Below are 11,569 nucleotides of genomic sequence, written 5' to 3' on the forward strand. Positions count from 1 at the left end.
TCTGTGGACCATGTGCCTCACTGTGTGGACCATGTGCCTCTCTGTGGACCATGTGCTTCTCTGTGGACCATGTGCCTCACTGTGTGGACCATGTGCCTCTCTGTGGACCATGTGCCTCTCTGTGGACCATGTGCCTCACTGTGGACCATGTGCCTCTCTCTGTGGACCATGTGCCTCACTGTGTGGACCATGTGCCTCACTGTGTGGACCATGTGCCTCTCTCTGTGGACCATGTGCCTCTCTGTGGACCATGTGCCTCTCTGTGTGGACCATGTGCCTCTCTGTGGGGACCATGTGCCTCTCTCTGGGGACCATGTGCCTCTCTCTGGGGACCATGTGCCTCTCTGTGGGGACCATGTGCCTCTCTGTGGGGACCATGTGCCTCTCTGTGTGGACCATGTGCCTCTCTGTGTGGACCATGTGCCTCTCTGTGTGGACCATGTGCCTCTCTCTGTGGACCATGTGCCTCTCTGTGTGGACCATGTGCCTCTCTGTGTGGACCATGTGCCTCTCTGTGTGGACCATGTGCCTCTCTGTGTGGACCATGTGCCTCTCTGTGTGGACCATGTGCCTCAGTGTGGACCATGTGCCTCTCTGTGGACCATGTGCCTCTCTGTGGACCATGTGCCTCAGTGTGGACCATGTGCCTCTCTCTGTGGACCATGTGCCTCTCTGTGGACCATGTGCCTCACTGTGTGGACCATGTGCCTCACTGTGTGGACCATGTGCCTCTCTGTGTGGACCATGTGCCTCTCTGTGGACCATGTGCTTCTCTGTGGACCATGTGCCTCACTGTGTGGACCATGTGCCTCTCTGTGGACCATGTGCTTCTCTGTGGACCATGTGCCTCACTGTGTGGACCATGTGCCTCTCTGTGGACCATGTGCCTCTCTGTGGACCATGTGCCTCACTGTGGACCATGTGCCTCTCTCTGTGGACCATGTGCCTCACTGTGTGGACCATGTGCCTCACTGTGTGGACCATGTGCCTCTCTCTGTGGACCATGTGCCTCTCTGTGGACCATGTGCCTCACTGTGTGGACCATGTGCCTCTCTGTGGACCATGTGCTTCTCTGTGGACCATGTGCCTCTCTGTGGACCATGTGCCTCACTGTGTGGACCATGTGCCTCTCTGTGTGGACCATGTGCCTCTCTGTGGACCATGTGCCTCTCTGTGGACCATGTGCCTCTCTGTGGACCATGTGCCTTTCTTCTAATGAATTCAAGTGCCAAGAATATGTTTTAAGATCACATTAGGTTGTTAATATTAATGTAGATTAATAAGTGTGGCTACGTTTGACAGCAACATTAATGTGTGGATGATTTTTACAACATTTCAGATTTTATTTTAAATTATAAATAATATTTTATATATTACATTTTTAATACACTATATTTGATTTAAAACAGCTTCATTTTGTTAAATTAATTAAATGAATCTTTTAAAAACGTTTCTGTGTTTTGTTATAGCTGTACATCTATCCAAACGTCTACGTTTAATAATCAGCAGGGAACAATATCCAATGTTTTTATGTTTAATAATCACATTTAACTGGAATTTATTCCACATTCAGAGACTTCACTTCACTTTATTTAGACCCGACGGCTCTCGGCTCAGAGCTACATGTTCAAATATCCACACAGGCAGAACACAAACGTATACGAGGAACGTTTGTGCTCACTGCTAATGATCAGATGTTTTTAATGCCGATACTCTAAACTCAGATGGTGAACATGTTTATCACTACACCTGCTTAACATCAGCACGTTAGCATTTAGCTTGTAGCACTGCTAACACCGATGAAACGTGGAGAAGACTTCTGCTTTACATTGTTCTCTCTGCTGGGATCTTAAGCTCCACCTGTAGCAGCAGATGTAACGCTCAGAGGAATCATGGCAGCGCTGAAACGCAAAGTATAAACTCACTCGGACTTGAAAAGGCACACACTGTCACGGTCCTGTATTCAGGTGTAAGTGCACACGTGTGTCCGTGTGCGATCATCTGAGCAGGTTAAGAGTCAAGATCTGCTCGACCAGCCGCAGAGTCGGTTGGCTGATCGGGTAGTGAGACGGCAGCTTCTCCTCCGCACATGAGAGCTTCACAAAGTACCTGCAGGGAGGAAACACATCCTTCGTCTCACACACTCATCAATTTCGTCAAGTGCAGAACTTTTACTTGGAGTATTTGTGAGTTATGTTTCTTTCATCACCTGAGTGTTGAGCAGAAAAGCAGCACAAACCTGAACTCCTCTCTGAAGTGGGAGCGGAGGTGCTGGGCCAGCTGGGTGTTGTACTGCAGGCAGGCCAGCAGGAGGCGACAGCGCTGGAAGAGCAGCACGGACTGAGAGGGACTGAGAAAGGACTCCTGCAGGTCGGACAGAACCAGCACCACCTGCTGGGCCTGGTGCCCAATGAAGGACAACTGCAGAGACGAGGAGAGCAGGAAGGTTCTGAGCTTCAGTTTGAACTAAACACTTTTATTACGGGTTGTGCAGACCAGCTTCTACAATACAATCTGTCGCAGGAACGCCAGCGTTGAAAGTGTGACATTGAGGAGGTTTACCAGGTGAGGATGAGGCTGCAGGGCTCGGAGGATCCAGCCAACAGACAGGAAGTTGTCGGCAGAGGAACATCTGCTGGCCTAAAACACAGGAACGTTTCAACAAAGTGTGAAGTCACCGGCTTCATGTTTGGATTTTCCTTCACTTTTTACATTTGCATTGCACAGGTCACACCAGATCATCAGTTAAGAACCGTACAGTATGTGTTGATGCTCAAACAATCAGAGTGTAGATATCAACCATTACTTGTGGATGTGAGCCTGCAGGTGTAAACTCACCTCGTGGCCTAAAAGCAGCAGCTCGGAGAGCAGAGAGCAGGCAGCGTCCATATACTCAGCTAGTAAGGCCTGCAGCTGACAGAGCAGGACAACATTACTAAACAGATCAAATGCATAATAAATAACAATAATGAGAGCAAAGAGCCGCTCACCTCAGAGTCCACCAGAGACCTTTGGTTCTGTGTTTGTAGCTCTGCGTCACATATCAAGGCAAGCAGCATTCTGGAGGCCAGGGCACCTCTGGAGGGAGAGGAACACTTTGAAACTCTTCCAGAGGGAGTTTACAGCAGAGAAGAGATTCATGAGAAGATTTATAAAGTATTCAAATAGACAGAGGACAGGTGGGAGGGTTACTTTTTGGCAGAGAGCAGGTTGAGTCTGGCCGGTTCGACCTCCGTCTCTCTGAACATGACGGAGAGCGTCTGCACCACCAGAGTGCTCAGTCTGACGAGAAGCATTGAGCTGCTGTTATACAAAATATACTACATATAATACTAACATGTACAACTACTCTCTGGACCAACACATCATATTAAAGTAGAAGCATGTCCCTCTGCCACAAACTGGACTAACACTATAAATCATTATGACACCAATTAAAGAAATGTGTCATGTTTTATAAGTAATAACACATATATATATATATTCCTTTTGTTTATTATCCTACAATTAGACACAAAGAAACTCTTGGATTCGAATGAACATCTGTTGTTATGATGTTTGAAAGCAAACAGGAAACCTTTACAAGCAGTTCTGAAGCACTGACACACACACACACACACACACACACACACACACAAACACACACGCACACACTCTCTCTCTCTGAGACTTACAGCAGCTGATCTGCTGTGTAGACTTCACTGAGGCTCTGACAGCCGTGCAGAGATTCCTCCAGAGTCTGAACCAGGAACACACACAGCTCACTGGACTGAGACACAACAGAGAACGTCGTCACAACCACACACACAACTTTACTTTAGTGTGTACTTCAGTGTGCATGAGAGTCTTTGTCTTCTGTAGGTGAGAGTAACATAGTAACTAAAGTACATTACCTCAAGTGCTGCTCTGAGATGCTTCAGGATTTACGAGTTACTACACATGTGATGAGTTTATAAAATATGACGCATCGGCACAGATGAAACTACCAACTATATAAAGTGGTTAAAATAAATATAGTTAGCTGCTTAGACGTCAGTAAAGGTTTGAATGCATAGTGTGGTACAGCTGAGTCAACATGTAGGTATGATGGTTATGTTGACGAAGGAATCATTTGAAAAGGAGCGTCCTCACAAAAACAGACGTACAAAGATGCTTCTGAACCTCTCACCCTCCAGAAGAGTCGGCGCAGTGCGACGTTACGGTGAGCAGCAGTTCTCAGCTCCTGCAGCAGCAGGTAGAGCCTCTCCACACTGATCCCCTCCTGCAGCAGCTCAGAGCTCAGCTGAGCGAACAGGTGAGCGGTCCGCTCCCAGCTGATATCCAGTTAAAGATGATAAACAGGAAAGAAAGTCAGAAATCTCCATATTTGAGGCTGAAAACTTGATACTGATACCATGAATATAATATAAACAGTCCTGTGTTACAACAGTTCTGCTACCTGGTGGCAGGAAGTCGCTTCCCAGGAGAAGAGTCACACAAGGCACTGCACCTCCTTCTGTAGAGCGGGTCTAACGACAGAGTGGACCTCTGAACACACACACACACACACACACACACACACACACATAAGGAACATAAAAATGACACCAGACTTCCTCTTCACGCGTCTCCATCATCACTCACGATAATGAAGCTGTTCCATGAGCTCTGGAGATGGAGGTACAGTCTGGACGTGTGTGACACGGCGTAAAGATGCAGCTCAGCCTCCCTCTCCGCTCCGCTGCTCACACACTCTCTTCTCAACATGCGAGACACAACTGATCCGAGCCTCCTCGGGACCTGAACATCCATCATCAACACACAAGGTCACCTTCTGAGCCATTTTGTATCCCTAAACGATTTAAATGTAGTAACAAGGGGCAGGTGTACCTGGCCAGTGTCAGGGAAGTTCAGCCTCCTATTGGAGGTGGGGGAGTAGAGGGAGGACGCTGTGGAGGGAGGGTGAGGGACCCTCAGGAGGCCCAGAGTCTCTGGGTCTGGACAGGAAGCAGAACGCGTGGGCGGTAATATGGAAACCACCTCTGTCCCGCTTTCACTGGGGCTCCTGATGAACAGCAAAGAGACGCATGAGATTAACTCGTTACAGGAGCAAATACTAAAAGACTAAGTTTTACTAATAACGATGTTTTTAGGTGTCCCTTTAAGGCAGCACGCACAGAAACATCTGGAATGTAGCCTTCGTTTCAGCCTCTTTCACACATAGTTCCTCTCTGGCACCTCAAGTAGTCATGTGATCCATTGTTCATATACTCATCGTGGTCGTCCCTGCCGTATTGAGGAGCGAGGCTGATGTACAGTAAGCTTTAATGGCTTTCTTTCCGGGTTCTTTGTCGCATTGCATCCCTAAACAGTTGATGCTGGTTCTACAGTCCTGAACCTCACACGACCAACTCTGTAATCTCATAACCATCTTGATTAGTGTGAAGAACAGAAGTCGTAAACACGGGATTATTTCCACCTTCATCCCTCCAGCAGGCTGCTCAGTCATTCGAATATAATGATTCAACGGATGTAAAGATCAACAGCAGATCAGCTACTGTAAGTCTCAGAGTGTGTGTGCGTGTGTGTGTGTGTGTGTGTGTGTTTAATGACCTCCCCCGGGGTGAACTACACTCAGGCAGAGAGACAGATAAGCATGAGACAGCGTTTACACTTCCCGGAGGTTGCATCACACTCATCATTAATGGAAACTGTATTCTGTGTTGTTCATATGCTTTAAAGTATATAAGTATATAAATACATTTAGATCTCAAGCATATAAAACTTTAAACTCCTCAGTGAACAGAGACAATGAGCAGCAGGCAAACTGAAGTGGAACATGTCTCTTTGTTCAATAAGTCATGAGCTACCGGAGACAGGTGGAGCGTTACAGAGCCGCTTTCACTTTACACATTATTTAGTTGTTTCCCAGTGAAACCGGATGAGATTGAACATTTTGTGAAATGTTTATTTGGCATTTCATTGAGGACACTACCCTCTTACCATCACTATATATATATATATATATATATATATATATATATATATATATATATATATATATATATATATATATACACACACACACACACACACATGTATAAAGGCAGGTATTTAAAGGTTAACCCTTCTTGTCTCGTGTTGCCGTGCAGACAAACAGCTGTAAAGGTTTTACAGCTGTTTGTCTGTCTCCATGACTCCCAGAAAAAAAGAAGCAGAATTAGACACGTAAAGTTGCACCACGCCGAGTGAAGTGTCAAATAATTACTTTAGTTGTGAATAAAAACAGTGATTGATGGAAAAGAAGGAGGAATTATGCTTCTTTTAAAGTCTGCAGGAGGCGAGTGTTTGATACTTAAGACGGTTAAAAAGTAAAGAAAGCAGTCTCAGCTTCCACACATGGATATCATCTGACAAACCAGAGTGTGTGTGTGTGTGTGTGTGTGTGTGTCTGTGTGTCTGTGTGTGTGTGTGACGCTCACCTCTGTGCAGGATAACCTGTCGGGGTAGAACAAGAAACAGGAGGGTTAAAGTTCTACATTAAAAGGTATCGAATAAGAAATAAAGAACAAATGAGCTTCACTGCTTACATATAACCTGACACTTACACTTCTCTTACACTTCTCTTACACTTCTCTTACACTTTAACTGCAACTCCCATACAAGACAATGTCACACACACACTTTTCAGATATTCTAGCATTTCTCTTATTGCTCTACGCCACTTTGAAATGTGGACAGGAGGAGCCGGAAACTCAATCAGCAACCCTGCGATTAGTGTATGACCTTTTCTAGCAACTGAGCCGAAGCCGCACTTAAAGACGCTTGGCTCGTACGGGGATCTAAGCCGCAACCGTGTCATTATTAGCCCGATTAGCAGACCCAATGTGCTGCTGTGCAAAGCCTAAACACCAATAAATGTGTCACTGTCTTAAATCTAACAGACTGCACAGTCTTGGTATTTGTTTGTTGGACAATAGATTATTTGCACATTTTAAAACAGCGTTTTACCTTCTAAGGTGTGTGTCGTTGTTGGGCAGTGGCTGGGTCTGCGAGAGGACGGGGCTGCAGGAGGAAGTTTCGTCCTCCTGTCTCTCCTCAGCCAATCACGGCCCCTCGCAGCAGGCTTGTCAGTCTTGTAGGTGATCCGAATGTGCTGGCAGACTTCCTGTTCCTTCCCACGGAGGAAATCTGGGAGGTCATTGACCTGAAATACCAGCGATAAAGATTTGTGTCAAGATGTTGAATGTACAGCATCTCATCGTCTCAATATGTTTTATACTTAGCTCAGTGTTTCCCCTACATTGTCTTGGGGGGGGGGCGCTGCTTTTTAAAAAAAATATATATTCACAACTCACTTTTTACATTGAACAGGTGTTCTTCTTTTAAATAAACTAAACGCTTATGTTATTGAGCTCATTTATGTGCTCGTTTCAGTGTGTACTGTCTACTTTGCACATACACATTCTGTCCTTCGCTCTGTTTTGCGAAGGGCGGGGCTTCGCTCCCGACACACACACACGTGTGCGCACACCTACAGTCAGAGACAGAGCGGAGGAAAGGAGGGAACTAAAAATAAAAGCTTATTATAATAATAATAGTTTATTTAGATATTATTATTTCTATATTTATTTATTTTGTTATTTTTTATGTTTCTGTATCTTTTTATTTATTTTGTATTATGTATTTTCTCCTTATTTATTTAGATATTTATTTCTATGTGTTTTTCTTTTGTTCATATTTTTCTGTATTTGTTAAATTTCTTTATATATTTCCTCTTTAATTAATTAATTTCTACATTTATTAATTAGATGTTTTGATTTTCTTCAACTTTTCTTCTGTATTTCTTTCTCCTCTTATGACAATAATGTAATGTAATGAAACTATATCTGAGGTTTTCATCATCAAAGTCAAAGTTTTGTAGTCTGAACAGATAAAATACTCATTAGTTAGATGCTAGAGGAGTTTGAAGAGAACTTTTAGTCCTGCTAAAGTCACAGTGAGTTCAACAACGTTCAACACAGGCAATAGGACAGGACAGATTAACACGGTAAGGAAGAGTTTAACACTTTGACCTCTGACCTACGTGACATAAGGCGTTTAATGAGAGGCTTATTCTGCTAAACACAGACTCAGCTTCTCTTTCGGATACTGCGTGTAATGTAGGGTTTTATATATATATATATATATATATATATATATATATATATATATAACGCAGCATTAATTTATTTGGAGCCCCTGGTAGTAATCTAGACTGGGTCATTCAGGGTTTTAGTTGTGTTATGTGGCCCAGAGATTATTAATTAATTGAGAAATTCGAGCAAAACCTAATTGAATCCTAAAAAATTATAGTTTTTTTTAAAGCCACATCACCCGAACAAGCAATATTTAGACCATATATGCAGTCCTGATGTTCAGATAAAGAGACCTTTCAGGATCATCAATGTGTAGCAGGTAGTGCTGAATCATTTCAAATTTTATATATAGATATGAACATTCATATAATGAATACATACATAAATTAATATATTAATAATTGCAGTCCCAGATGATTGTAGCTGAAACTGATGAGGATAGCTGATTTATATTGTCGACTAACAATATTTAAAGACGTCACCTGTGGCTCTGGGATCTGTTGGACATCATTCACTGACACAGACAGTGACAGACACCTACTGTAACAGGAACTACCACACATGCAGTTTTAAGTCATTTATATTTCTTTCTGTCTGTGGACAGATTTGTCACTTCGATAGCGTCGCAACCGTACGAGATGCAGTCACGAAACTTTACAGATGTGAGATCAAAATGCCCCACACACTTCTCTCCTCACTTTACATCCCTGGTCCGATTTGGCGTCACAAAACTTTACACATGGGTAGTTGAGATCACAATGAAAGTTTGAAGATGGGTCTGGTTCGAGCACGGGAAAAGGGGGGGAGGAAGTGGGGAAGGACCTGGCCCCATGGCAAGATGGTCTCTAGTTAGAGCTGCAACTCATCACTATTTTCATTATTGATTAATCTAACCATCATGTTCTCTATTACTCGTCTACAAAATGTCAGAAAATTGTGAAAAATGGAAATTTCCAAACTTCTTTATTTTTTTTGCCATTTTTAATGTAAAGTACTGATTGTAAAATATCAAGATATTTTGATTCAACCCATAAATTGAGCAATTTTAGACGTTGGAAATGGACAATTATCAACTTTCCTTGACACTCCAAGATGTGGTTGAACACATAAGTGGATCTTGTGTGTTGACATAAAGTAATTGGATCATGCCACCTTGAGCTCTGGACATTTTATATGAAATGACTCATTTTAAAATCAAGATTCGTTAGGAAGTAAACGATTCTTAGTCACAGTCTTATAGCCGATTACTTCTCTGTCACTCCACTAATCGATTAATCGGTTGTGTTCAGCTGTAGTCCCGGTGTTCACGTAGCTTTTACTGAAAATACAAAAAGTTTAATGTGATTCCGTAAACTCACCAGCTCGACGTCGCTCACGCGCCTGAAGCTCAAGGCTTCTGTGAGCGTGCGTGGCGGGTACTCGGTAAGGTACACGCGCTCGTCGCTCAGCACCACGTGCATATACACCTTATTGACGGTCTCCGATATCACCACGCACGGTTCGTAGGCTCGGATCCGCTCATACACCGCCTGTTCCGTGTTCCGCTTCAGAAAGGAGTCCAGCTTGATGTTTCGGCGGCAGAGGAGGGCACCGGAGCCGGTCCGAGCCATCACGGTACCGGGCCAACGGAGCAGTTAGTTACAACTTTGTAACGTTAACCTCCACGAGGCAGGTGGTCCGGTGTCGCTTTCCATCCGTCAGGTTTGAACTTCACGTCGGTAAAAAAAACTACCGGGAAGGTGTGTGTGTGCTCGTCCCGTCCCGTTAACGGACTCTGAGCAGGTAAACCGCCGCTGTCTCGCTCCATCAGCAAACGCAGCTCTCTGATTGGTCCGCGCAGTGAGGAGGAACGCGGCTGATTGGCTAGAAGATAAAGGATCGTTTCATAATTGAAAAGCAGCTCTGAGCTCAGTTTCAAAGCCACTGTACTCCAGAATACATGGATATAAATGTTATTATTCATTAATTAAAGACATGCCAGGTATATAAAGAACGGTATACATTAATAATGCATGTATACTGTACATTTAAACTATTCTTATCTATAATATTCCTGCACTATATACCACATTTAATTATAGATCCCATTTATTCATTTATATATAAATTGTAGTACTCATTTTTTACACATTTCTTATTTAGTTTTTCCATATTGTTATGTATTGTAGTATAACACACATAGATTTACATACATATTTCGTATTTTTCTTATAATTTCTCTTTGCTTATATATATGTCTTTTATAGAATGGGAGCAACTGTACCATAACCCAATTCCCCCATCAATAAAGTATTTCTGATTCTCATTCCTCGTTTTGTTGTTAACTTAAAAATAGTCTGATTTAAAGAACAAGGATTTATACTGAACATTTCATTGAAACAATCATTTGAAAAGTGACTTAGGTACAAGGTACAAGACATAAAGGCAGAAAAAAGTTGGTGTTTTATTTATTAATTTATGTATTTATTTGATAAGTGATCAAATTAAATTATATTAAGTCTAAAATATACTGGAATCAGCCTCCCTGGTTGCTAAAACCTAGAGATGTGTTCACACCGAAGACATAACCATAAGAACATTTCTACCTGAGTAGTATTAATGTAAGACAATCTATTTAGTTAAGTTAATGTAATGAATATCATTCTCCCATCATATCCCATTACTACAACTTGAAGTGTTTCAAACCACTAGATGTCACAGTTTGATCCCCAGCTCTTAATAAAGCTTCATCTGCCCATCAGTGAAACGTAAGATGAGTGTGTGTCACCACTAGAGGATGGTAGCTTCTAGTTTTCTTAACTTCAGAGGTTCTCTAATACATTACACATAGCCATTACACTTTCATGGTTTAGTTGTGTATGTTATTGCAATTATTGAGGACCTTTTTTGTTTATTACTGTTGAGTAATTAATTAAATAAATCATTCTGTTGTGATGAGAGACTTTGTGTCGATGTAAACCTGGAGAAATGTTGAAGATGTGAAGCTCATCCTTCTTTGCCTCATTTCTCCCCTTTCTGACACATGAACACTCACACAGAGGCGGGCGCCGCAGCTCTGAAGGGAAGCTTTGTAAATGTGTGCAGAGATGAACGCCAAGTTGTATTGCAGACTACACACACACACACACACACACACACACACACACACACACACACACACACACACACACACACACACACACTATGAAGGAGATGAAGGCAGTGTTGTTTTACAGAGGAGCACACTCAGTCTTTTATCCAGCTCAGTAAGACGACTGAGACACTATAGACACACAAACTAAGCTCCAACCTTTGGACGTTTGTAGGAACTGCAATTATTGTCAATATATATATATTAATTTTCTGTTGCACACACATAAAAAGTCAGATTTTTTTTTGTATTACTCTAATTGATTTTTGAGCAGGGTCAGTAAAATGTGAAATTTGTGCAGCCACTCGTTGACAACGATATA

The 11,569-nt window shown here is 42.7% G+C and overlaps 1 protein-coding gene across 2 annotated transcripts; it reads right to left on the reverse strand.

Annotated features, from left to right (window-relative positions):
• Window positions 1-1,518: 1,518 nt before the first annotated feature.
• c23h12orf56 (chromosome 23 C12orf56 homolog) lies at window positions 1,519-9,924 on the reverse strand. Of its 2 annotated transcripts, none has more exons than XM_029462118.1 (14): window positions 9,476-9,924; window positions 6,991-7,186; window positions 6,462-6,477; window positions 4,870-5,044; window positions 4,624-4,779; window positions 4,439-4,527; window positions 4,169-4,313; window positions 3,675-3,769; window positions 3,193-3,282; window positions 2,991-3,078; window positions 2,839-2,907; window positions 2,563-2,640; window positions 2,240-2,421; window positions 1,519-2,109 (listed from the first exon to the last, which is right to left on the reverse strand). In XM_029462118.1, exons 1-14 carry the CDS (start codon window positions 9,725-9,727, stop codon window positions 1,998-2,000), a joined length of 1,743 nt encoding a protein of 580 aa, XP_029317978.1. In that variant the 5' UTR covers window positions 9,728-9,924; the 3' UTR covers window positions 1,519-1,997. The 2 variants fall into 2 exon arrangements, with proteins under 2 accessions (XP_029317978.1, XP_029317977.1); XM_029462117.1 differs by having other exon boundaries at window positions 2,839-2,913.
• Between the last annotated feature and the right edge of the window lie 1,645 nt (window positions 9,925-11,569).

Source organism: Cottoperca gobio, chromosome 23, assembly GCF_900634415.1.
Source record: "Cottoperca gobio chromosome 23, fCotGob3.1, whole genome shotgun sequence".
Taxonomy (NCBI): Eukaryota; Metazoa; Chordata; class Actinopteri; order Perciformes; family Bovichtidae; genus Cottoperca; species Cottoperca gobio.